The following is a 27,762-nucleotide window of genomic DNA, read 5'->3' on the forward strand; positions in this document are numbered from 1 at the left end:
TGTATGCATACATGCTTATACATATCACTGTACATGAGTGTGAATATATGTGTATATACATAATGGACTTTGTGGTAGTTTGAATAAGAATGGCCCCTATAGGCTCATAGATTTGACTGCTGGGACACCAGTGAGTGGCACTATTTGAAAGCATTAGGAGGTGTGGCCTTGTTGGAGGAAGTGTGTCACTGGGGGCAGGCTGTGAGGTTTTAGAAGCCCATGCCAAGATCAGAATCCTTCTCTGCCTACAGATCAGAATGTAGTTCTCAGCTGCTGCTCCAGTGTCAGCCTATATGCCCTCATGCTCCCTGCATGATGATAATGAACTAAGCCTGTGAAACTGTAAGCCAGCCCTCGGTTAAATGCTTTCTCTTCTAAGAGTTGCATTGGTCCTGGTTTCCTTCACAGCAATGGAACAGTGACCAAGACAGACTTTTAAGAGTATATTTTATATAAAAGCTGTCAGGTTTCAGAAATGACAAGTAAATTTTCTGAGGCCCCAGAGCCTGTGGGAGTGTGGGAGCTGGTGCTGGAGTCTACACCAACATGCTCTGATCTCATACCTCCCAACTGCACCTTCGTGATTCTTAGACCAGAAAAGTAGAGCAACACATCCAATTTCTGAAGTCTCCTTTTATGTTCAATCTCTTTTTGTGCTGTCTTTAGCACAAACAGAGCCCCATGGGCCCCAGGTGTGGCTTCTTTTTTATGTTAGGAAGTCTTAAATCATTCTCAGGAGTGTCAGCCTCTTCCCATCAGACTAGATCTTGCAAAAACAAACATTTGCTCATTGAATCACTGTGTGATCAACCACCACAGAACCAGACATGCCCATCGTGCACGTTAATGGCACCTTGGATTAACATGTCACTTCTTAAATCCAAATGCTTCCTAGATGCCGTTGATGTTTACAACAAATGCCCCGCTAATGTGACAACAGTGGTCATTAACATTCACCACACTCGCACTGCCTACTGAACACTGTTCCTGGTATAATTACCTAATCCAATCCAATCATCCAAATTAATCCCCCAACAACACTTACAGGCAGCTATTATTATTCCCGTTATTAATAATTCCTTAAAATGCCATTTATGAAACCTCCGCTTCATTTCTGCTCTGCAGATCTTTCTTCTGTAAACTTTCTCAAATGCTAAAAAATTTGCAGAGAATGCAATCTGTTCAGTCTAGTCAGAGACTCACTGTGAAAGGGGCTGAGGGTGGAAGCTCTGTGAGGCATCAAGAGGCAGGAGAAGGGCCCCTCTGCACTTGGAGGGGGCAGGGTGTTCACACACCTGCAGCAGGGATACCTCTCTCTCTCTGCATAAATGGGAAAGAGCACTGGGCACCCGCACCCGGGGAGGAGGTGGGGGCTGCCGTTTGGGCTTGCTACTTACCAGCTCTGTGTGAACTTTAAGATGGGCCTGTAGCTTATATTTATCTGGAGTCGAGTAGTCACAGCCGTCAGTGGGGCACTTCAGCAAGATGTTGCTGTGTTTCTGAATGACATGGCGTTTAAGGCAGTTTTTGGTGATGGAGGAATAGTGACACTGAGAGCAATAATACAGGTGTTCCCGGGTGTGGGTGCGGACATGCATGTCAAAATGCACTTGGTACCAAAAAAGTTTGCCTAAAAAAATATTGTCACATGAGAACAAGGAAGTTTCTTTTAGACTGAATTTGATTTTTTTTTAATTATCATCATTTTTTTAACTGCCATATTTATCTCCTTTATCTGGTACGCCCTTCACACTTTCCACCACACTTCTGTCGGGAAATTACTTTCCAAAAATGGCAGTTTTCAAGTATTAAGATACCACTACCTTGCACATGGTGTTAGGGCTAGGAAAAGAGAAAGGAGATGTTTATTGCAAGCCAATTATGTCACACATCACCCTGCCAATGCACCAATCCAAGAGCCTCCGAGTCCTCCTGACACTCTGGGCTATGAGACAGGCTCTAGACTACCTACTTCCTGGACTGCCTGCTGTCTGGGAGCTCCCAGAGCCAAGCTTTCAAGACCAGCTAGAAGGGAGCTGCTTGGGCCTCCGTCCACAGAGCTGCAGTCAGTCTCCTACCCTCTCTAGCCAACTGGAGCCCCCACTGAAAACCAGAAGAATGATTCTTCTTGGTCAGGAGATGGGTGAGGTTGTGAGCAACCCTCAACATGACCCCCAACATGGTCAGCTATGCTGGGGAGGCTCCAAGTGTGACTTAGGACAAGGGCTCACTGCTCCTGTCTATCCCGGAGGAGGGTGGCTCATTTAGGAGGTGTTCTTTGCAAACAGACATTAGCTCAAATGGAACCCAAGGTGATGACAGCATGACAGGAATGGGCAGGGCTGCTCGGAAGGAAAGCTCCACTCCAAGGCACATGTGACCACCACAGCCTTCCTTACCACAGTATTCACATTCCAGTTCTCCATAGACCTTCCGGATCCTCTCGCATAGACTGATGTTCATCTGCTTCTTCTGGAGACTGTCTAGGACCTTCATGAACGCTGTGCTGCCAGGGTGGTGCTCAGAGGAGGGTTTGCGAGAGTCAGGCTGGCACATTCCAAGGTCCCCTCCATCAGCCACTGTAGGAAGGAGGTCTGAGGCCTCCACTGGGTTTGACCTGAGACACCTGTTGGAGTCAGATTCACTGGCTGGCAGAGTGACCGAATTCTGCCCTCCCCCTGGAGGGCCCTGGTCACTCTGGGTCTCTGGGTCTGATTCGGCACTTTTGGCCTTGGCCAGCAGCAGTGTGACTTCTTCACCCTGAGTCTGGGCTGAGCCTCCATGCTGTGCATCCAAGGTTGTCTCGGCAGCATGAGCCTCAGCAGAGGAGGTATCATTTTTCAATAAAAAATCATCGGAAACCACTCCAAGAGGGTTGAGGTCAGAGGAAACCACAGTGGTTCCTAATTTGCTGGGGGATAGGGAAGCATTTTCAGTCTTGGAGGTGGTCAAGGGCACAGCCGGGGCAGTTGCTTCTCCAGGGGCCTCCAGCTCCCTCGGCCCTGCCTCAGGCCGAGCTTCCCCAGGACAAGTCTCCTCCTTGTGCACATCTATTTCCGGGCACACAAATTCCTCAGCTGCCAGCTGCAGCTGGTCCCCCAGGGCTTCTTGCTGGATGTCCCCACCAGGCTCCAGGAGGCAGAAGCTCTGGTTGATGGAGCTGGTAAAGACCAAGGTCTCCTGGGCTGTCCCATGCACCTCTCGGATATGGGAGCGCAGCCTGATGGAGCTGACAAACTTCTTGAGACATATAGCACAGACATACACAAAGGGGTGCTTTCTGACATGCAGCTCCAAGGCCTGGTACTTAGTGGCCCCATGGCCACAGAGCTCACAAGCAAAGGGCCACTTGTCGCCATGGACCAGCATGTGGCGGTCCCGGTCTAGCTCGTTCTTGAACTTGCGCTCACAGATGTGGCAGTCATAGAGCAGCTGCCGCTTGCCCTCCCTCGTCATCAGGCGGAGCTCATCCAAGGCCTCCTTGACCTTCTTGTCCTGAGGGTCATGCATGTCCCGGATGTGCTTGATGAGGTTCTTGACGTCCGAGTACTTCTTCTTGCAGAAGCGGCAGTGCTGTTTGATCTTCTTGTGCACCCGCTCAATGTGCACCTTGAGGTGGCCCTTGCTGAGGCAGGTGAAGGAGCAGTAGTCGCAGGCGAACTTCTCGCCCGTGTGCTTTCGCAGGTGCACGTTGAGGTTGGCCTTGATGGCGCTGGCGTAGCTGCACTGGGAGCACTTGTATGGCTTCTCGTTCGTGTGGATCCTCAGGTGGGCCTGCAGTGAGTGCTTGAACTTAAAGACCTTGTTGCAGTACTCACATGTGAAGATCTTCAGCTGGGTGGGACCTAACCTAGAGAGGGATAATAAATAGCACCATTAACTTCTGGAGACCTTGAAACTTTCCAACGAACCACCTACCAAAGGCTGTGGAGTCAGCTACAGGGGAGTGGGCAAAGGTGGAACAATTATTTGTTCAACAAATAAGACTTAGGGGGAAGAACAGGATAGGCAAGGACAATGATGGAAGAGGGTGCTGGTCTTCGGGGAGCACCAACTCTAGCGGGAGAGAAAGAAGTCCTGCAGTGTCCCACAGCAGCACAATAGTCATCGAAAGGAGTGTGTGAAGAGCAGAGAAAGACACCTCTAACTGAACAAAGGCTGCTGGGGAACACCAGCTATGGTAACATCTCGGTCAAAGCTTCCTGAACAGAAAAGGTGGTGGCAAGAGAAGGGAACAGGAACAGGGGGTGTGGTTCACACAAGCATGGTCACCACGCATGCTCCGAAGCTTGCTTGTTCTGGGGCGCCTGAACAGAAGCAAATTCAGTCTCCGTGAGACTAGCCGTGGTGAGCTTATTCAACAAATTTGATTATCCACACCTGCCTATTCATTCCACTAACTGTCAGGGCGGCTCTTGTCCCCTTTGCAAGCTGGCAGGGTGCTCTGGAGAGAAAGACTGACCCTTGTCTTTACCCATGCCCCCACTTCTTCCCAGAAAGGGAGAACACAGATGGATGGTAATGAGTTTGGAACAAGACCTGCAGTTTGCGAGACAGCAGGGGCGTGCCTTCCCGTGGTGAGCAAGGGCTAGCTAGAGCGGCATCTTCAAGCCCAGCCGGTGATGATCCAGGTCTCAGGTGGGAGAGGCAGGTTTCTGGGCAAGCTCACAGCTGATATGAACCACACTCCTCTCTCCTGAAGCTCTTAGACACAGCCGAGGACTAACTACCAACTGTCTGCCTCCACTATCAGTGGGTTAGAGCTCAGATCGGGAAAACAGCACTACTATCTCCGTTAACTTCACACGCCATTGCATAAACAGTTTCCATTGATTAAACCAGGCAGCATGTCAGGGGCATGTGTCAGATTTTGCACATATGGTGGGGAATAAAAGCATGATTTGCTTCCTGGAGCCTCTTCCAATGTGGCGAGGCTGCACTGAACGAAATAGCAGCAGTTCTGACTAGTAATCAGGCGGTCCTTACAACCAACCATGTGCTGACTATTTAATCCCCACTCTCATCAACCCATTTCACACGTAAGAAAACTAAGCATCTGCTCAACATAAACAATTGCTTAGTGACTTGAGCATGCCCAGGAGCCCATGGCCTCTGGAGTATGCTCACCCTTCCTCAGCCTCTTTGCTGAAGGAAACCCCTGTTGCACAGCAGCCCCTCCCAGTTCGACTGTGCACTTGGAGAAGGCTCTTAGAGAGGGCTTCCTCTGCTACCAAAGTGGCAGGCCCTGAAGCACGTGACCACACAGTGGGAACAGGGACAGTGAGGGAGATCAAGGAAGCAGGAGAGAATGCACCTCTGGAAGGTATAGCTAGGCAAGCCAAGAAGGATTTATGGTGCGCTAATAACCATGCCATGGTATTAATTAGCACCATTAAACTGTGCCTACCACAGATACAAGGTCTGTGTTGATGAGACAGTTCATACAACTGTCTCTTTCAATTTAAAGCACTTACGTGGACGGCAGTCCATAAATACTAAAGAGTACAACTCACATGGTGAAATTAAAATATTCAGATGGGAAAGCTACTAGTATGCCTGCATGCTAAGCCCACGGCTTCTTTAAGGGAAGCCATTTGGATCTCTCCCAAATGACAAAGACATCCAGAAGGTGATACATTTTATAAAGAACACTGAAGAAAGAAGCCCTGGATTCATAACATTAATTAAATAAGCAAATCTCAGCATTTCCTCCTCTGTTGAGAGACCTAAATGGTCTTAAGAGAATCTTTTGTTCTTTGTTTTTATATTATTATCAGACAAGTATCTAGCAGAGCTCTGAGTGGCCTGCTTTTGGAGAAGATACTAAGTCTGGTGCTGATGCTGAGCAGGCTCCATTTGAATTTAAGCTTGAGCCACAAATGATGACTGTGAACTAGTGCACAGAACTGTGATGGGCATAGAATGCTTTCTGAAGCATCGTACTGCCAGTGTTTCCTATTTGGTGAGGGAGGTACTGCTGAAGAATATCCAGAGGTCAGACACCCGACTGCAGTGAGTCCACCTCTGGGAAGCTACCTGAAAGAAACAAGGGAACAGTCGGCTGAAGGAACGAACACCTTCAATGCCCATGTTTTCACGACAGTTAAGGGCAGCAATATCCTTGAAGGATCTCACACAGACAAACACTTGGTGTTCAGACCCCGCTTAAATGTTTGTCCATTGACTTCAACAGGGCCATATCCAGCTAACACACATCTAGAAAGCAATGACTACCCCAAGCCCTGGGAGGAGGGCCAGTTTTGGATGCCCATTAGAGTTCTAAGTACTCATTCCATGATGCAGCAATTTCACTTGGGGCAATTCGTCTTTCAGGAAGTCCTGAAGAAGCCTGGGAAGGTGGACATCTCAGAGTGTGAATCACTGCGCTGCTATCACAGAAAGAATGTGCTGATTTGACTTGGCTGTGGTAGCACATGCCTGTAATCCTCACACACAGGAGGCCGAGACAAGAAAACTGTGGGTTTAAGACTAGCCTAGACTACATAAGTGGTTTCTTTTTTTTAAAAGTTGTTTAAGTTACAATAGAAACATATAAGAAGACAGATTATTTTTAATATGTACTAAAATTGAAAGATTTTTCAAGGTGCGGTAAATTTTTTAAATGTAAAAAAAATAATAGTACATTTAGTATTTTGTATTTGAAAAAACCAAAACAATATATATATACACATATACATACATATATATGTATATATATATACACACACACATATATATATTAGTATACCATGAAAAAATAACAAGTATACGCAGTGAACTAGCCAGGGAAGTGAAATCTAGAAGGAACTATGGGTTGCAGTAGCTCTCACCACAAGGGTTGTTTCAGTTTTTACAGTGTGCCTATGTCCCTACTAAAAGAGAAACTATCGCAGGATGTGCAAACCAGGCCCTGTTTGCACCTCTTTTTATAGTTTAATGACACATTTGACTAGATAACATGTGTGCCCTGTGAAGACAAGTGAATGCTCAGTTCCTAGGGCACACTGGTCTGCCTTGGTCTCAGGAAGAACTAACTATACTAGGGCATAATGGAGGGGTGGACTCTTCAGCTAAGCCAATGAGTTAAGACCCTTTACAGATGTGGCCATGAAGAGAATCCAGACCAGCAAATGTACAGATCTTTCCTGCTCTTTGTGAATATTACTGCAGCCCACCTCTGAATTAAGCCCATGGAACAACTCACCTGCTTGACTTCATGGGCTGCTCATACGGGGTCTGCTGAATGGCATATTCTTGGTACCCTCTCCGTGGCACCAGGTCTGCTGCAGTGGTCTCGGGAGGGGCTGCTCCTGTTTCAGGGGGGCCAGCCTCCACTGGAATAATCTTGGTAGCACCTGAGATTGATACACAGTACACTACTTACTGAGAGGTGCTAGCAATAGCCCTGACCCTGTCCAGCAGAGTCAGCAGGTCCTGGGGGCACTTTACTGCAGGACTTCCATGCAACACACTGGTTTTCTTATTCAGATAACACATTTAATTGTGTGTGTGTGTGTGTGTGTGTGTGTGTGTGTGTGTGTGTGTGTGTGTGTAGATGCAGTTTTTCTAGTAGTGTACCCAAATGTCTTCTTGAAGTACAGTTTTACTTGATCTAATTTTGAAACAGGCAAAAATACACCTATCACTTGCAAGAATGTCTACAAAGCCACAGCTGTTAAACTTAAAGCAAGTAGAAAGCTACATCAAGGAAGCATAGGGTAGCAGAGCAGTCAACAAAACAGGAATGTGAGCACCCTAATATCTCTGATTCTCTTCCTATGAACAGAAATTGAAGGTACAAAGAGAAGAACCCCAGGGTCACCTTTGCTTTATTCGGTCATAAACTGACCCAAGACCATACAGAGCAGGTACACTTTGTGGGGGTGAATGTCTAGGTGCACACGTGTAGGTAGGTGAACATGTATGTTTTATTATGTGTGTGGACATGAGTGTATGTGTATGTGTGTGTGAATATGAGTTTATGTGTGCGAAAGTGATTGTGTGTGTGAGTGTGTATGTGTGTTTGTGCATGAGTCTGTGTGAGTAGGTCATAAGTGTGTAAGGGTGCACGTATATGTGTGAAGATGAGTAGGTGTGGGAGTTGGAGGGAGTGTGTGGGAGTGTATATTAGTGTGTGTGTGCATGTGAGTGTATGAGTGTGAATGCATGAATGTGAATGTATATATGTGTAAATTTGAATTGTCAGTGTGTAAGTGGAGTGGGGGTCAAGAGCAAGTGTGTAAAAGATTCCTCTTTAACCACTTGTGTTTCTAAAACCCCAAAGGAAATTGATCATGCTTTTACCCTCTTAGAATCTCAAAATACTACCACAATTTTTTTAAGAAAAATTGTGGAAATTTTCTCTAGCAACCACTGAGAACAGGAAACTGTCCTCTGGGATTTTCCATATCCACAATAATATTTCTGTAAAGTTGAGTAGGGCAGGTGGAGTGACTTTCCAGAAAGTTCAAGTAGCCTAATTTTATATGGCCTTTTCTCTCCTGAACACCTTACTTTGTAGTCAAGTACAAAGGAGAAAAGGTATTCAGAGTTTTGAATTTGAGCGGCTACTATCAGCCCTAAAATAGCTGCTTAAAGGGAGCAGCTCGAAAACCATGACACTGTCCTCACTGTATCTGAGCTAATACCCCCCAATGCATAAAAAATTTAAAACATTCTGGATAGCCTGGGATCTATTACAAACTGTTTGTGCTGGCTAGTTTTTGTGTCAATTTTTATGATAGTTTGAAATCTATCACAAACTGCATGTGCTGGCTAGTTTTTATGTCAACTTTTATGATAGTGTGAAATCTATCACAAACTGCTTGTGCTGCCTAGTTTTTACGTCAACTTGACACAAGCTGGAGTCATCTGGGAAGAGGGAACCTCAACTGAGAAAATGCTTCCATCACAGTGGTCTGTAAGCAGACTCTGGAGAACTTTCTTGACCAGGGATTGAAGTGGGACAGCCTGATTCATTGTGAACAGTGCCAACACCGGGCAGGTTTGTGTAAGAAAGCGGACTGAGCCGGACGTGGTAGCATATGCCTTTAATTCCAGCACTCAAGAGGCAGAGGCAGAGGCAGGTGAATCTCTGAGTTCCAGGATAGCCTGGTCCTCAGAGTGAGTTCCAGGACAACCAAGGCCTATAGAGAAGGACTGTCTCAAAAAAAAAAAAAAAAAAAAAAACCAAAAAGAAAGTAAGTAAGCAGACTGAGCAAGCCAGCCATGAGTGAGCAAGCCAGTAAGTAGCATTGCTCCATGGCTTCTGCTTCAGTTCCTGACTCCAGGTCTCTGCCTAGAGTTCCTGCCCTGACTTCCCTCTGAAATGGAGTGCCACCTGAGAGCAGCAAGCTGGAATAAATCCTTTCTTTCCCAAGTGCTTTTGTCCATGTAATTTTATCACAGAAATAGAAACTCCAAGGCACTCTTTTTTTGTCTAAAATAGTCTTTCCTACAAGTGACCTTTTAAAAAAGAAAATATAGCATTATCTACCAGCTATGTTCATGGAAAAGGAAAAATAAATAGAAACATCTAGTACTGAAAAATATTTAGTGACTACCATCCAAAGGTGAAGAAGCTAGGCAGTGTCTGCCTGGGCCTGCCGAGCAGCTGGTGCACTTGTGTGGACTGAGCAGGCAGCTCCCACCAAGGAGGCAGTCACTGCAAGACGACAGGGACACCACCAGCTGAGGGGCTGGGGAGAGGCACAGACGGAGTCGGCTGAGGAGACAGGCACGGCAGCCCCCGGGGATAATGAGGTCTGGGATCACTGCAGGTATAGGTGACTAATTGACGCTCCAGTAGGACACCTAACACACAGGCTCTGACCCAGCCCTCCTTCCTCAGGCTGCTCCAAGGGCAGCTGGGCTCCAGGCTCTCACTGTATCATTTCCAGCCTGTCATCAGTCACCTGGAATGGCTTCATGAGCAGTTAAGACCACGCTGATGATGGGTTTCTTGGCTCCAGAAAGCTGCCCTGCCTCCTTTCCTGAGATCTTCTGGACTTTCTCTGTTTTCTGAGCCCGTGGTCTTTTTGCAGCCTTCTCTCGATCATCTTCTTTGTACTTCTTTTCTAGCTCAAGGTCTGACTCGTTACCTAGGGAGCAAATATCAAGATGGATAAGCTATCCCTTCAGGCCAGCTGAGGAGGAAATACGACTATCACTGGAGGTGATGGCAAAGGAGATGCCTCCCCTGCATCCTCATGCCCACCTCCATTTCATCTCTCTTCCTGGCCTACAATGCCTGCCAGGACATTATGCTAGCTCCTGCACCATTGCTGGCTCTTACAAACTCAATGCCAAGCATGCTCACTGTATCCAGGACACACCCAGGTACCAGGAATGCACTGCTAGACAAAGCAGCATAGACCCTGGGCTCATATGCATGAAGCATCGTTGATATCAGCACTGCAGATAAAATGACCTGCGATTCACAGTCCAAGAAAGGCCTTCTCCTAATCAACTGACACTTGCCAGACACTTTCCCTGTGCCAGGCATGATGGACACAGGACAAGAACACACCAAGCCCTCAGGGGCCCTCTACTCCAGAACCCAGAGTCAACAGGAGTGATCAAGAGCAGTCTCTGCTCTGTGTCCCATGAAACAAGAGTAAAGAACAGGATGGTAGAAGCTACCCGAGAGGTCAGAAAGGCTTTATGGAGACGTTAGCTATGGCTGAGTGAAAAGGCGAGGGTTAATGAACCATTGGATGGGAAAGATAGAGAACCAGTCATGAGGAAGGAGCTATATGGTCTAGGCATGTGTGTGATTAAAAATGGAAGTGCTCCTGTCTAACAAAGGATGACAAAGACAGGGGATAAATACTTGGCTGAGCATCACAGTGTCCACAACTTCGTGAGAAAGCAGAGGGTGACCAAAATGGGTTTCAAGAGTAAGAGGTAAGTCCCAGAAGTCCATGAACACTATAGAAACTTCCACTCTCCTTAGGTGATGACATGGAGCCCAGTCAACCTGCATTAAATGAAATGTAGACTGTGCCTGGCCTGGCCCTGCTGGGGGCTCCTGGGAGGTGGGGTGACTGTCACATCTTCTGATGGCTCAAAGGAAGATGGTAGGTCCAGGTTTTTACAGGCGCTGTTGTTTTTCAAGGCTGGTTGCTATCTGGCCGTTCTTAGGACAATGGGGAAGCCAAGAAAAACACTTAGGGCATCATAGGACCTGTTGTCTCCTATGTGCATCTCTGGAAGGCAATGGTGAGCCACTGAAGCCGTCTAATCCAAGGAAGAGCTGGGTTTGCATAACGCTTTACATGTATGCCATGCTGTGGAGAATGAAATAAATGGGCTCCCATACCACTCAAATGCTTGCAGAACCAATGCATCAGTCACAGACATACAACAGCAGCCATGACAGGTCGAACCTTGGCATTAGCCTAAGGAGAAAAAACAGCCTCCACATATCAGTGAAGAACAAAGGAGTTAATAACTAGACAGCAGCCCCCAGTGAGATGAAACTCAGGGAAGAAGGGTAGAGAGAGCTTTATTAGAATCACCATGTCTGAAATGCCCCACCTGAGGACAGGGTCTTCACAATGTCTGGAGAGAACACTGGGAGAGATTCCACACATGAGTGTAGGGGATAGGCAAGGGATATGGCGCAGGCAAACAGACCGGAAGGTGTGAGGGTGGGTTTTGGAAAGTGTGGGAATATAAGGGGTTATCAGGGAGGTGAGATTGAAACCCAGAAACAATGAGGCAGAGGCAGTGGCGGGGAGGGGAACACACAGGGAGACGGGCAGAAACCAACCTTCAGTGCTTCCTACATCTAAGTCTGCTCCAGCCAGGCCAACACAAGGCACCAGTAAATGTACAACAGATAATCTAGAGAGTGAATTCTTAGCAAGCCATGCTGGCTGGGGTAAAGTCAAGGAAACAGAATGATCAAACCAAGCATTCACATTGTGTCCCATAAACCAACACAGTGCATGCCTGGTTCCTGGATCGTCTCCAGACCTGAAGAAAACAGCCTTGGGTTAGTCTTTAATAGATTAGTACTGGTATTAAATATATTAACATGAAACAAAAGAGAAGGATGATAGGAGGCTTCATGAATCAGAATTGCATGCTGCCCTCCAAGGTCCTAAGGCAAGGACCAACACCACACTAATAATGTCAGACCCTGAAAGCAACAGGATGGGAACAGCACCTGGTCTCCAAGGTTGCTGGAAGAGCCTACATAGTATAAAGTCTACTATGCATGACACCTCACAGCAATTTTTGACTTATTTTATTTTTTAGTAGCCATAACAAAAAACATTTCCAAAGGCCTAAAACTGTCTGAGTCACAGAAGTCTTTTCGTCACCTAGATATTGGTGATATGCGCACATAAATACTACAGCAAGATATTTCAGATGCTATAAAAAAAAAGGTAGAACAACATTTAATGGATTTTTTTTTGCTTGTAAAATGATGTCTCGCTCTATAACAGAGTTCACCATGGGATACAATTCAATATGTGGGTGATATGCCAAGAATAAATATGTTGACATTAACAAAAAAGAGGACCTGAGAATCTGAATTCACCATAAGCTTATCCTGGTTAACAATATAAATCCACAAGAAAACAAGGGCACACACTGTCAGCCAGGGTAAGAGATGAGGAGGTCCCACGTGCTGCAGACGATGAATGACAGCAAGCTCTGCAGTAGACACCAAGGGTATACACTGCAGAAATGAGCACCAGCAGTGGGTGGCTGGCAGTGGGTAAAGGTTGGGAAGCCACATCAGATTAAGAAAGAAGGGAGGGACCTGAGTTGACCTAGGTAGAGAAGACACAAAGAAGCCACCTCTCATCTTGACTACTGCAGCCACTCCGACTCCCTTCTTCTGGCTGCTCTGTGGTCGAGCTGTCAGGATGCATATGGGTTGGTTGTTCTCCCCATCACTGTGGCAAAATCCCTGACAGGCAGCTAAAGTGGGGAGATGTTTGCTTTGGCTAATAGTTCAGAGGGAACACTCTACTATAACAGGGAAAGTATGGTGACAGGACTAGCTCCTGTACATGGCAATGGGCATGTGAGGTGGCTGGTCATATGACTGTGGCAGTCAGGAAGCAGAGGTCTGACCAAGAGCCATAACCATCAAAGATCACCGCCAACCAGTGTCTCACCTCTGCCAGCCATGCCTCCACTCCAAGGGTCCCAGAGCTACATACTTTCAACTCCACCCTCTGTAGGAATACACCTTCCTTTGTAGGAACTGAGAATACACTGAAGTCAGAGCTGGTATGAAGAAGATAATGGCCATTATGCTCTGAGAATGATGTTCTATAACACTTGTCCTGGTAGGTCCCACTAGCCCAGCTCCAACTCCTGCTTCCTAGGATCACATCCAGATCAACTGCCAGCAGCAACAGCTACTTCCAAAGGAATACAAGCTAAGAGACCTCCCCCAGAACCATCTCAAATGAGCACCCCTGAGTATCCTCTGTCTCCAGTTCTGTATAGCCTCAGAGGAAGCAGATCAATAGTCTGGAGTAGTCATACTCTACCTAAGAGCCTCCAGAACCCTAACACTAGGCTTTCCCATAGTTTGGGACATGATGGGCCAGGCAGTACCCTGAGCATCATGGGACATGGTTCTTGGAGATGATCACTATATATCCCTTGAGGACACTAGAATTAATAAGGCTCTGCAGAGAACTATCAGCACACTTGCTCCAAGTATGCCTGGGGCACTTAGTGAGTAGTGAAGAATTCAGGGTAAGACAAAAGCAAGACATGGGGGCTGGCATGGAGAGCTGGATGTTACCAGACACACAGCCCCAAGTGTACAGGAATGCCCAGCTCTCTACCACATGCCCTGTGTATCTGTTCCTTGCAGCCTTGCACCTAGCTCAGCTGCATGGATACCTACTTACACTCCTCCGACTTAGTATTTCTTTGTGGAAAGCCAACAGGGAGAAGAAAGAGAAGACATATTGATAGCTGGTTTTGTTTTTTGTTTGTTTGTTTTGGTAGCTTTCTGCTTTCTCCGTTTGGACAACATCATCCTTTTTCCATTTGTCATGGCTGGAATATAAGATGAGTTTGAACAATTGGTCTCCAGCAAGTGGCGCTATTTGGGGAGGCTGTGAAAGCTTCAGGACAGTGGCCTAACTAGCAGAAGTAGATCTCTGTGGGCAGGTCCTGAAGGTGACATGGGCTTTTGACTCCAGCTTGAGCTCTCTGCTTCTGCCCTGAAAGTGACATGGGCTTCTGACTCCAGCCTGAGCTCTCTGTTTCCTGATTCTCACATGCCCAGCACTACTGAGAGAACACCATGCCTTTCCTGCCATGATGTACTATATGCTCTGAAATACTGAGCCAAAACAAACCTCTCTTCCTTAGCTGCTTCTATCAGCAGTGAGAAAAATCACCAGTACATCTCCTGACCTGGCTGTTCATGAATTTCCCAATCCTCACTTCACCCATCTCTGTGCTTCTCAGAGTTGCCTCTTCCCACTGAAACACCTCCTGGACCTGAGCTGGCAGTCATGCTGCAGGTGCTTCTTCAAGAACCCAGCATTCCCCACCTCCAGCTTATAGGCTTCATGGCCTTTTATTGGAGTGTTTTCAATGGTCTCCTACTTCCTCTGAGTTATTGACTTCAGAAACTTTTCTACGTTCTCCCCCAGCCAATGCCTATATTTGCTGTAGCTTCCTTTTCTTTGGAAAATTCAGTAGTTCTGTAACGGATCTGTTTCTTGGGTTCTCCCTCTTGCACATAGTTGTTGGATTTAGTCCTACTGTGTGCGCACTGCCAGTGGGCTGGCACGCATAGCCAATGGTCTGCTAATAGTGGACGAAAGTCAGCAGGCAAATACCACACTGTGTCTCCAGTCAGGATCACCCATGGCAGGGGGGAGACTGACAATGGATGTGAGCACAAGAAATAAGTTAGTCACCCACAGAAGGTCATCATCCACCAGAGGCAGTTAAGTGCAGGCCTTGGCAGGCAGTGGAGGTGAGCATTTCTAAGTGTGGGCTGTTCTCTGGGTTCTGAGGTAGCCAACACATCTCACACCAACATCCCTACTAGTAGTAGGTCAGGAAAGCTGCTGAGACTAAGCCTGTCATTGGTTTAACTCTTCCTCATCTGTCTCCCTGGTCAAAAGAAGCTCAGTGGGGTTGGTAGAGTTCAGCTCATTCCACAGGGCAACTTCCACAGTGTCCAATACTCAGCAAAGTAGAAAGAGATACTCGACAAAGTGGAGAGAGATAGAAAAGGCTGCAAATCTCAGATGAGGAAAATCATCCATTCATTCCTTAAGCAAATAACAAGGCGGGTTCTCCAGGTGTCTGGTACTACACAGGGTACTAGGGACCCAGAAAAAAAAGCCAGATCTGTCGCCTATCCTCCGGCAGCTCAGAATCAACCATGGGTGACTCCAGTCCTCAGCACACTGGGCCCACCATGAGTCTGTTCCCTCTGCCCTTAAGGACGACTGCCAATGCCTTAGGGAGATCAGGAAACCACGGTGTGGCAGAGGAAGAAGTGACATAGCTGAGACTCTCCTGATGTGTCAGACCAGCACCATGTGTAAGTCTGTCCAACTGCAAAGCAAGACTGTCCACTGTCCTCTCCTGCCTCTGAAATATGCAAAGGGGACAGTTAGACAAAGCACATGGGAAGGAGTCAACTGCACGGGTAGATCCAGGGTGGACCAAGACCGTGGTCAAACAGCAAAGCCTACATAATAAAGACCTAACAGAATGCATCCCAGAGACAACAGAGGGGCCTAGCGGATGCCCTGAACAGTGGTTCTCGACCTTCCTAGTGCTGCAACTCTTTAATACAGTTCCTCATGCTGTGCTGACCTCCAACCATGAAATTATTTCGTTGCTACTTCATAACTGTAATTTTACTGCTGTTATGAACTGTAATGTAAGTATTGGCTATGTGACCCCCCCCAAGGGGGTCACGACCCACTGGCTGAGAATCGCTGCACTGGGAGGCGATTGCCACAACCATCACTGCTGTGTCTAGAAAGCTGGCCAGCTTACGGGCAGGTCATAGACTGCAGCTGCTGAGCAGCCCCCTTCCCAGCCTAGTTCACTCAGACAGCCCAGGCCATCTGTGCCTAAGGCTAATTTGGCCAGAAGAAAGACTGGCATTGGCTCTCTGTGCCTTCAGCTGAGTCTCCACAAGCAGCAAGAGGCTATTTGTTCCTAATCACTTTATGCAGATGAGCAGCCCCACTCGAGCCTGGGCAAAAGCCTGCCATGTACTCAACTGCACAGCTGGCTCCGAGAGCGACAGATGCAGTGCCAGGGCCAGGCATTTGCAATACCACGAAGGCTGTCTAGGGTGGGCCCAATTCTTCCGGCTGGGCAGCCATGTTCCTTGCTATGAAGAGGCAATTCTCTGTTCAGCAGACACGTGTTTGTTTCCCCAGCACAGAGGAAGATTGAACACTTAGTACTAAAGACACTGCTAAAGGTGCCCCCTCACTGAGATGGTGAGACACGGGGCAGTGAGCGACTCCCCTGCTGCAATCCAGGCTCCCAGCTAGTGCCAACAAGAAATTTGGGACAATTACTCTTGTTCAAGAGAATGGCTGATGGACACCCTTCTCCCTCAGTATAGGATAAGTGCCTGATGAGGAATGGCTGAAGAGATGGCAAGCTGGTGTTTGCTTATTTGTTTGTTTGGGTGTGGGTGCTTTTCCTTGCATGTATGTCTGTGAACCACGAGCATGCAATGCCTGCAGAAGGCAGTGGATGTCCCAATACAAGAGTTACAGATGGTTGTGAGGCTGCCATGTAGGTGCTGGGAAAAAGACCAAGGTCCTCTGGAAGAACAGCCACTGCTCTTAACGGCTAAGCCATCACTCCAGCCCCAAGCTGATGGCCTTTAAGAAACACAACCAAGTTCTAAAAGTAAATACAGCATGGGTAAATGGGGTGTGGGGTGCAGATCAAACTCCAGGTCCTCCCGATGCTCTGCTGCAGATGCATGTGTAGTTACACAATGCTGTTGGATGCTGCGGTGCGTCTAAAAGTCAACACCTGAAAAGCTTAGTCTCCAGCCTGTGGCACAGCGGAGGAGGAGGGACCTCTGAGAGGAGAGAGAGGTCTAGTGAAAAGTGGGGTCAGCGGGATGAGACCCAGCCCATTCTGAGTCCCTTTGCTTGCCAACACCATGAGTTAAGTAGTTTGCTCTACCAAATTCCCCTCCCCCAGCCACATAGGGTACTGTTTCATGATACGCCCAAAAAGAACAGAGTCAAATGACCAGATTAAAACTCCTGAGACTATGACAAAATAAACTTTTCCTCTTTACAATCAGTTAGCACAAGTGACAGAAAGTCAGTTATCATAGTGACAGGAAAAAAACCACATTGCATATACAATTAATCCTAAGGGAGGATCATTTTCAAACTATTGAATGTTTAAAACTACTTTTCAACAAGTTCTAGAAAAGATTCCCATCAATAGCTGAAATATATCTGAGATCCTTAAGATTTAGGACCAACTTGGGGATGTCAACCCCCACAACCTTTTGTTGGTCCCAACTGATGAGCTGTGGCATCAGGAAGGGGCAGAAGGCAATATCAACCTCATCGGCAGCTGTGGGGTTCACAAAAAAACACCTGGCGATGGTCTCTGCCATTTGGTCCTTTTCCTGTACTCGGTGTCACAGGAGAGAGAAAGGCACACTGCTGTGCTGATGCCTTGGTCTCTGCAGGCAGAGCACTGTCAAGAGCTGTGACCAGAACTCAACTTTATTCCTACACACATGCATGCGCCTTTCTAAGCCAAACATTTCATATATCTTTCCCCCCAAGGCTTTTATAAATCCATGCTTTCAAAGAACAAGGTCCTTTGCCAAAGTCCCCTTGTCCATCAAATCCTATATTATATTTTCAGCATTGTGTGACTCCAGCTGTGTCTGTCAGCACACTGGGATGGTGACTTTTGAAATGCTTTTTAGTAGTAGGACCTTTTAAAGTGACCTCCTCAGGCAATTTTGGTGCCATCAATCAATTCAGACATGCCAACTAAAGTAGATGAAGTGGGTGGGGTTCCAACATCACCCTATCACTGCCTCGAACATTTGTCCTTGGTCTCTGCAACTTCATCCTCTGAGCACTGCTGAAGGGCCCTGATAATGGTGTCAAAACTGCTGGTATAGGCTGCGCCAGGTACTTGGCGAAATGTCACTGGATGTAAAAGTCAGCTTTGAGAAGGCATGGCAGAGATCACCAGATACAATGTCAAGGGCATCACAGCTGAGATCCTGTTCTGCCTTTCTGCTGGAGACATTCAGAACTCTCTAAAGCTACGAGCAGCATCTGCAGAATGAGTCACGGTGAGACTCACTAGAGAATGTTCACAGTGCCCTCTCACAGGGAAACAAGCACACAGGAGAGGTTCTCAGGAAGTGTCTGCCACACTGCAAGTCCAGCTCAAGTCTGTGCTGAAACTCAGTCATCCCCCCACCTCGTCTAGTTCCACTTATACATGGTCAAACACAATCTGAAAATTATAGAAATAAAGAATTCAGAAGTTTAAGCCACTTTTATTACAATGTTATCATGATCAGTTATTAGTAGTGATTGTTATTAATCTTCCTGTGTCAGATTTTATTTATTTATTTAGTTAGTTAGTTAGTTAGTTAGCTTACATCCCAACCTCAGCCTCTTCTCCATCCTCTCCTCCCCCTACCGCCCCCCTCCTCCCCTTAACCCGCCCCCAATCCACCCCTCCTCCTTACTCAGAAGGGGCAGGCCTCCCATGGGCTTCAGCAAAGCATGGCATATCAAGCTGCCATAAGACCAAGCAGTTCCCCTTGTACTCAGGCTGGGCAAGGCCATCCAGCATGAGGAATAGGTTCCCAGGAGTCCCACATAGAGACCAAGCTATACAACTGTCATATACATGTAGAGGGCCTAAGTCGGTCACATGCAGGCTCCCTGGTTGTTGGTTCCTATGAGCCAGGCTAGTGGTTTCTGTGGGTTTTCCTGCCATGTTCCTGACCCCCCTGTTTCCTACAATCCCTCCTCCCTCTCCTCAGTGGGCCTCCCCAAGTGCAGTCCAATGTTTGGCCATGGGTCTCCTGTGTCAGATTTCTAAATCAACCCTTATCATAGCCATCTATGTTAAGGAAAAAACATCATCATAACTGTGATCAGTACAGAACGGACAGAGTTCAGCACCATGCAAGGTAGGTTTCAGGCATCTTCTGAGGGCCTTGCAAGGTATCCCATTTGGGTAATCACCGAGTCACATCATGCCTTAATTTGCCTTGTGTTAGTGAAAGCTGTGACCCCTACGGGTCAGCTCTGGGAGTGGGAATTGGGTAGAGATTGGGTGGTACCTGTCTCACCCTGCTACCTAGTCTCGTGTATTCCCAAGAATCTGTCAACGGTAACATTTAATTTCTTGACATCTGTGCAGAGTCGCTCTTCAACCCTAGCAAATTAACATAATTCTCTCTATTTCATTTCCTTTGGAGACGAAAGCATTTTCAAAAGTGATGACACTGCACAGGAGAGAGCAGACCTTAGAAAGGGAAGCAGATGTTCATGGGTGGCGTGCACACTGTGCTCCAGCCTCCCCTGCACCAGGGCCGGACACCCTGCATGCACTGATGTGTTCTGGCAGAATACTACAGGCAGTCTTTGCAAAGAAGCAAAGCCTGACATGTCCTTTAAGGGTAGATATGAAGAAAAGGACCCACGTACCCTGGGGTCTGCAGCAGTCCCACTGGCCTCTCTGGGCTAACCTCTACTCTTCTTTACCCAATTCCCATCCCCAGAGCTGACCCACAGGGGTCACACAACAGACACCAGAGCCATCTGGTTTCAAACTGGGTCTGGCCACTGGAGGCACCAACAGGATATAAAAGGCAAAAAAAAAAAGAGTAGGGTGAATTTTTATTTCTACACTCCCTTGCTGCCAACTGATCACTGAGTAACTTCATCTCTAAGCCCAACTTTAACAGGATCCTAGACCTTAGTAGGCTCCTAGACCTTAGCACAACTGACTCCATGATAGAAGTACCACTGAGGCCAAAAAACTCAGCATGCCAAAAGTACCACCTGCCAAAATGAAAACAAAGGCCTAATTCATCAAAGTCCATAGTTCTGAGAAAGTCTCTAAATGTATTAACCTTGCTTTTTTGCTTCTGTAGTTCTGTTTCTGGCTAACTGTTCTTGTTAACTTAAGTATGTCAACCCAGAGCATGGTTTCTGTGCTTAAGAGCTCACGCTAAGAAAGGTTCAGGGCTACACTGGGATCTGGGACACCCATGGTAGTTGCTGGCCCAGCTAATAAAGACTTTCTATTGGTTTAAACCTGTGTCCAAGTAGTCTCCTCTGGTGGATACCCCATCACATAATCCCACGGAGTCCTGAGATCTCTCAACCCTAGCCCTTTACCTATTTGGGTAATACGACCCAGTGGCTCCTTTATCCTAGCCTCATCTGGAGCTTCACTACACACCCACTTCTCCACAAAGGCAAGCTTTTCTACTACATGCCTCTAGTCATCTCAGGTCCTCAGGACCTGGACCATCTTTTCACATCCTGAGCTGCTAAGGACACTGATGTTGAAGCCCTGTACCAGCACGCTGGCTCCATGCTCTGACAGAAAGCATCCTCTTGCACATTTTCAGTCTATCAAACTTGATCTTCAACCAAAATTAACTCATCCTTTCTATCAAACCTGTTTATCATCCCTGGCATCAGAGATTGGCAAAGACGATACCCCTGTCAATTCAAGCTCCCAGGCTAAGAACAACACAGCCTCCCATCTCCTTCCCTCAGCATCTCTAAAACAGGTCCCTTCTATCAATTTTCACTGCTGAATCAGATACCTCAGGACCCCACACCAGATCCTTGTGCCTACGGAGTGTTTGCTTGCTCCTCTGTAACCGAATTTACACTACGTCCCTCTCCCATGCTCCCCACACCTCTTCAAGTTCCAAGTATTACTTCCATCTCCACACTTCAGAACTAGATCCTCGGCTGCAGGGCAGCTCCACACCATCCTTCCAGACCTCCTGCCATACCCTACCCACCATGTTAGGACAATATCTGTCCAATTCTCTGAGAGCGTTATGGCAAGGGCCTCTCTTTAGTGAACACCATGTAGTCATCAACTACCAGATATACACACAGCAGGCACTTGATAATTCTAGGTGACAACAGAGGTTCAAACCTTCCCATTCCACTTAGCCCCTGACCTGTAAGCATGCATATCCACACATTCACTTTCAACTCTACTGAGTGTCCCCCACCCTTGCACATAGGAAGCTGTGATAGTTACTCTTCATATTTTTTGCTGCTCACTTGATTGAATCACACAGGAAACCAATCCACCACCACCTCTCTCTCTCTCTCTCTCTCTCTCTCTCTCTCTCTCTCTCTCTCTCTCTCTCTCGTGTGTGTGTGTGTGTGTGTATGGTGTGTGTGTGTTTCCAAAGAGGATTAATTAAGGAAGAAGACCCCACCCTGAACGTGGGCCTTCTGTCTCACTGGCTTGGGACCTGTACTGAATAAAAAGGGGGGAAAGAGAGAAAGAGAGGGAGCTGAGCATCATCCCTGATCACTCAGCACCCTGATGTACCCAGATGTGAGCTGGCAGTTCATCAAGACACCACGACAGACCATATCCTTTCAAACTGAAGGCAAAATCAATCTTCCCCACCTTGAGCTGTTCTCCATAGATGCTCTGTTACAGCAATGAGGTAACAAATACAGAAGGACGCTAGCTGCAACACTTCTTACCTGTGTTCCTTTTGCACAGATGTCTTCCAGCTCTTTGCTCGCCACAACACCGCTGCCACTGTGCTCCTTGTTCCCAACTCTCCACACACAGAGGGAAGGATTTGCACCCACACTTTCCATCCTTGAATTCCCACAGCAAGTCACAGAGTGCTCTGCATGTCACATGTTTTCCAGACCAGGGCATCACAGTTTGTAGACACTAGTTTATGCGCGTTCTTATATAGTTAGCATGGCACTAGTATTCTAAAGTACCTATTCTAAATTGCCCCAGAACTAATTAAATCTCAGAATGCCCCAGAGAGTCAAATATTATCAGCCACATTAACGAAAGGCCCAGAACAGTTGTCAGAACAGCCGACTGATAAGGGATTATATTCTGGGACTCTGCCACCAATTTGTTCCACCCTGCTAATACAGCAGTTTAGGAAGCTTTGCAGCCTCGCAATCATTCTTGCTAACCTGCTGAATATGCATCATTCTTTCCCTCTTCCCTCGGGCTTTCTCACACCTCCCTGTCTCTCTGTGATGAGGGAAGGACAGGTGAGCCCTGCTTCCAACAGCTTCCACAGAGAGATTTCTTCAATGAAAATGAGCCGAGGGAGGGCAGGAGCCTTCACGTAGCATGCTCCTTCCCCATACCACATACTCACTGAGTGGACCTCCCAGACTTCCCCTCAGGGTGCCCACGTCCTGCTTCACCTCTGGGTTCAGCACACACCATCAAGCAGCAAATGCCTATCGGCCACTTTCACTTTCTCCCCTCCTGCCACAGCATGCTGGAGATGGCAGACACTCCCAGCCCACAAACTCCTCCTCCAGGAAACCTCCAAGAAGTCGCATTAGAGGTATGGTCCTGCCCTCCACCCGTGCTTCACCCCTCCATTGTAGCATATGTGTCTGTGTCCCTGTTCTGCTCTCCAGACACTCAGCTGCTCCAAGGGTTGGGTTTGTCTAACTCAAGTTTAGTCCCCAAAGTCTGCCTTGGCACCCAGCAGCGTGAGCTCAGGGTAAACAGAGGTGAGAATGTGTGTGCGGGAAGAGCTCACTGAATGAGCTACAGCAGACTTCCTCACCATCTTGGAAGCGCCAGGCCCAGGCATTTGCTAAAGGGCTGCCAGCCCTGGGCCATCCACTGCAGAACCACTCAGCTCTGAGAGTTTGCCACAGGGACACCGAGCAGTCCTTCAGACCAGGCTTACAATGCACAGCCGTTGCTTGAGTCAGCTCCAAAGGAAACTCCACTCCCCCAAATTCTGGAGCCTGTTCCCCTCTACCAAAGCAGGTACTTCATCATCTCTGTCAGAAGGGACAAATGGCTATTTGTGGTACCTATTAGTATACGAAGTGCATGCTGGCCTTCAGGCTCACTGGGTATCCCAACTACCTATGATTCTCCTCAGCTCTTCTCACAGCACCCCCTACCCTAAACTTCTCTAGCTCACTGGCTTCTCTTCCCCCAGCTCCCCATTCCACACAACCCTGCCATTTGGGCCATGTGCACTCTCTCTTGCCCTCCTCTCTTGGTCCCCTTCTCTCTTGGTAATCTCTTTCTCTCCCTCTCATGCTCTCCACTCTCCTCTCTCTTCTTATGGCCTACTCCAGTCTGCTGGCCATGTTCAGTTTACCACTTTCTCCCTCTGCTCTGGACTCTTCCAGAGGCCTCTGGCTGCATCTTCTTCATATCTACAATAAAAAGCTTCCCCTCCCCCATACTTTGGAGTGGCCATGTCCTCAGTCTATAATCTAGTGCTGAAACCCTGTTTATACACTTGCACCTCTGCTCAATAAAGCCTAATGACAGGAGCGGCATCACTCCCACCCTAGTCCTGGCCTGTCCACACTGGGAGAGAGCAGGCAGCCCCCTGAAATCCAGACAGCAATAAGGTCACTGAGCTACTCCTGCTACTTCCAGCATGATCCAGCAGGCCTCCACTACACAGAGTCCTCAGCCTGTAGCTGGTTCTGAGATACTGACAAAGCCTTCCTTTCAAAAGTGTTAGTACAGTCTTCTGGGGCAAGATTCAGTGAGTGTCGCAGACCCCTGAAAAGGTGCCCAAGTATCATCTGCTCCCTAAAGAGCCACAAGACACCAGCAACAGACAAGGAAGGTGGGATGCAATGTCAGCCCTGCTTCTCACTAGCCGGCACATCTATTGCCAGGCTAAAATATCAACAGGCCTACAGGCAGGTTTTAACTTGTGGGACCCTGGGACTGCCAGGGAGGAGAATGAAGGTCAGCAATGCAGGACGCTGCCTCCCAGAGGCTGTGATCCTCATAGCAAGAGATGGATCCTGGGAGTCTCAGAGACCTAGACTCAAGTCTTCCCTTCCACATGCACTCTTCCTTCAGCCGGCCTCTGCAAAGTTCTCTAGCCTAGCAGACCCTCCATTTCTTAACCTGAAGGAGGAGAAGGCCCTTGCCCTGGCATCCAGTGGCAGAAGGAAGCAGACACATAGTACCTAGCACAGCAGCTGGCTCAGGTGGGCATTTGAGGACGGCAGCAGTACTGTAGAACCAGCTACTACACTTCCTAAGCCCGCCCCCCCTCCCCCGACCCAGGTCTCTGGAATTGCACTCAAGTGTGGGAAGCTCAGGCCTCCATGACCTCTGGAACATACAGAAGTATGTAAATGGAAGCCTTCCCAGTCTGATCTTCCAGGCCCCTGTCTAACCCCCTAAAGCTTCCCACGTGCTCACAGCTCTAGGTGTCTGATTCCCTCCTTCTCCAAGCAACACCGAGGATGAATGTGAACTTTGTGCAAAGCATCCGAAGTCTCTGAATAATAAGCACTATGTGCCCACCGACCCTCACCCTCACCAGCACTGCCTATGCCGCAGGCACCCTACTCCTCAGGAAGACAAGAAAAGGACAAAATAGCTGGCTAAGGGCGCTGAGAGAACTCTGCAGGAGGCAAACACTGGAATAATCTGGGGACAACTATTAGCAAGAGAGGCAAAGAGGAAGTGAGTGGCCTGAGACAAACAGCCCAGTCTTAGAACATGGTGAGACCGGCCAGGCTAAGCAATGGCCTAGATGGTGGGACATGGGAGAAACTTCAGCAAGAAGCACAGGTCCCCTGTGTTCTGCACCATCTAGGAAGGACAGGTTCTTAGATCTAGAAGGAGAACCACAAAGACAGTGATTGGTCCAAAGTCAATGTGAACTCTACACGGAGATGACAAAAGATGTGGGGGAGGGCGTATCAAAGGTCAAGACTCCAGAACTTGCTGGAAGAGCCGGTCAGCAGAACCAGGAGACTGGAAGATGTGGGAGTGAGTGAAAAGAAGAGGTTATATGTTAAGTCTGGAGTTTCTACCAGTGAGGAGTGGTAATCCTGGAAACATGGGCTAATAGCTGACCCGTGAGACATGAAAAACTGGGGTGAAGAATAAAAGAATGTACCGTCTGTGGAGCCAACAGAAGCAGCTGTGGAGCACCAGGTGTCTGCATCAGGAACCTGGCCTTGCACAGGTTCCAGGCAACAGAGAGAAGGATGCACAAGAGCGGAGGGAAGGCGGGGCTTCTGGGAAGCCCAGACCAACCACAGGAAAGGATGCTGGGGCTGAGTGCAGAAGATCCAGCACGGCCCCGTGATTTAGAGATGACCAGAAGCTGGCTGGTACGGGAGAGGGCAGATGTCCTAAAGAGAAGGCCTCAATGCTGTGTCCGTGCCCCACTGGTTTGGGGGCTGCTAGAGTTCTAGGACAATGGAAGGATGAGTGGTTATTCAGAGGGGAGGGGAAAGGAGGCCCTCACACAGGAGAACAGATGGTAGCTACGGAACACTCTGAGTGTCCCGCACAGCAGCAGCTTCAGCCTTAGGAGGATTGGGACATCTCAAAAGATAAACTGAGCACCTGACACATGACATGGCCACCAAGCAAGCAAGCTGCAATGTCTGCTTATGGCAAACCCATCAGGATACTGATGAAGAAAAGGAAGAGGAAAATCTTTTGACTTAGTCCCTGGGGAAGCAGGCCCCAGCAGAAGGGAAGTCCACCTACCACACCATAGGCATATAGTAAACAAGCTCAGAAACTGGCCAGGGAACACAGAGAGGAGTGTCCACAGAGGAGCGAACCCAGAAGCTTCGGGAGGCCTAGGTGGAGCACAGGAAAGGGACACCGAGGCTGAGCCTTGTGACTTAGAAATGAGCAGGAGGTGCTGGTATGGAAGAAGGCAGGTGTCCAAAGAAAAGGCCCTAATGTTATGTCAGTGCCTCCATTGGTTTGGGGGCTGCCAAGGGGGTAAAGCAGAGGGAGGAGAAGTGTAGCAGCCAGGCCTTAACTAACCAGGCAGGAAGTACAGAGTGAACAGTAGTGGGTATGCTGCAGGGGCTACCTTCACAGTAGGGACTAGGTTGCTCCATGTTCTGGAAAGACACAGCTCATTCAGGGGGAGCAACCACATCAATAGAGGGGAGAGACACACTTGGAGACACCTGAACAACCCAACTCAAACTCGGGAAGAAAAGGGAACTCCGCTTTACCCTCTGACCTTTCTACATTTTTTTGTCTGTTTTACAATGCCTGTAACACTGCTACAGTAGTATACGCATCTGAGCCAAAGCGCTTGACAAATCACCTGGTCATATGAGATAGGCTGTTTGCCTAAGTTTTCTCCCTGTGAAACTGAAACAGAAACAGTAAACACCCCAAGAGCTTCTATGAAAAAGAAATGAACTGGTATTTGTAAAGCACTAAGCATAATAGCTGGGCCATAGTAGGGACTCTGTAAATGCTTATTAACTTTAAAATTACAACCTATGGGTAAATAAGTTGTAATTTACCATAATGTAGCCTCAACAATTCTGCCAGCCACTGGTGTGTACAGAGCGTGGAGGGAATGGGAGGGCAGACCTGAGCTCTTACCAGAGACTGTGGAGATAATGACGGGCCCCAATCCACAGCACAACAGAGAATAGAGCATTCCGCAGGACCAGTCAGCCTCCCATGGAGAGGGACAAGATGTGGCAGGTGAGGAAGGCTTGGGACATCAGGATGGTGGGGAGAGGTACCAAGACAGATGCAGAGAGAAGTTAGATGAGAGATTCTCACTACACACTGCAGAGCCCTGGTTGCCTGGACAACAGCCAAACTGAAGCCGGGCCCAGCAGGATATTCATAGGACACTGCCTCACAGATAAAGATGAACTGTAGACATGAGTAGAAGCCCAGTGTGTGTGTTTTAGTAATGGTTACCACGCAAGCATTTCTTGTTCTCTTCCACACTGGGATCATGGCTGGACTACAGGCTATTTAAGATTAGTTAAGGCCATGTGATCCCTCTTGGCTGATAAAATATGTGGGAAGAAATGATACTCCTAGACCATGAAAAAAAACAAACAAACAAAAAAAAAAAACTCCCATTTCTCTCTCTTCCCCTCTAGTTCAACGTCAAATTCAAGATGGTGGCTGCTCACTCTGGCTGGATCCACCAACCAGAAAGCAGTTGGTGACATCAGAGCTCCTGCTATCTGGGAAGCACTGCTCAAGAGGTGTGGCCTGATCCACACCTATGGAGAGAATTAGGCACAGTTCTGTGATGGGCAGACGAGGAAGGGACTGGAGCAGACTGGGCAGGAACCGGGGGCAGGCAGCAGAGCTGAAGAAGCTGGATCACAGGGAACTTGAACTGTGTTGGGCCATAGCTTCCATGTCACTTTTGCTCTCAGATTGAAACATTCCATCCTCCTGGGAAGCTCTTTAAGTCAGAAAACACACAACTCAAAACAGCTTCAGGAAGTCCCTGAAATTGAGCAGATTCAATAGGCCCCCTCCCCTTCCAAGAGGAAACAATAAAGACCACTGGGAGTCACTCTTGGACAAGCCAAGGTACAAAGAAGACTCTCAGCAAGCCCATTTGCCAGTGGTTCTCAACCTTCCTGATGCTGCAACCCTTTAATATAGTTCCTCATGTTGTGGTGACCCCCAACCATTTTCATTGTTACTTCATAACTGCAATGTTGCTACTGTTCTGAATCTCAATGTACATATCTGTGTTTTCCGATGGTCTCAGGG

General features: G+C 47.9%; 1 protein-coding gene across 3 annotated transcripts in view; it reads right to left on the reverse strand.

Annotated features, from left to right (window-relative positions):
* The window catches only part of Zfat (zinc finger and AT-hook domain containing), a 181,160-nt gene that overhangs the window by 99,148 nt on the left and 54,250 nt on the right, over positions 1 to 27,762 (reverse strand). For 2 of the 3 annotated variants that reach the window (XM_052747939.1, XM_052747937.1), the window contains exons 4-7: positions 9,915 to 10,100; positions 7,205 to 7,355; positions 2,400 to 3,850; positions 1,398 to 1,630 (exon numbers count right to left, since the gene is read on the reverse strand). In XM_052747939.1, the coding sequence (XP_052603899.1) occupies positions 1,398 to 1,630; positions 2,400 to 3,850; positions 7,205 to 7,355; positions 9,915 to 10,100 (2,021 nt within the window). Of the gene's footprint in view, positions 1 to 1,397; positions 1,631 to 2,399; positions 3,851 to 7,204; positions 7,356 to 9,914; positions 10,101 to 21,740; positions 22,620 to 27,762 lie in introns of those variants that run through there. The other variant, XM_052747940.1, reaches the window with a different exon arrangement.

Source organism: Peromyscus californicus, unplaced genomic scaffold (genome assembly GCF_007827085.1).
Source record: "Peromyscus californicus insignis strain IS unplaced genomic scaffold, ASM782708v3 Scaffold_20__1_contigs__length_68692818, whole genome shotgun sequence".
Classification (NCBI taxonomy): Eukaryota; Metazoa; Chordata; class Mammalia; order Rodentia; family Cricetidae; genus Peromyscus; species Peromyscus californicus.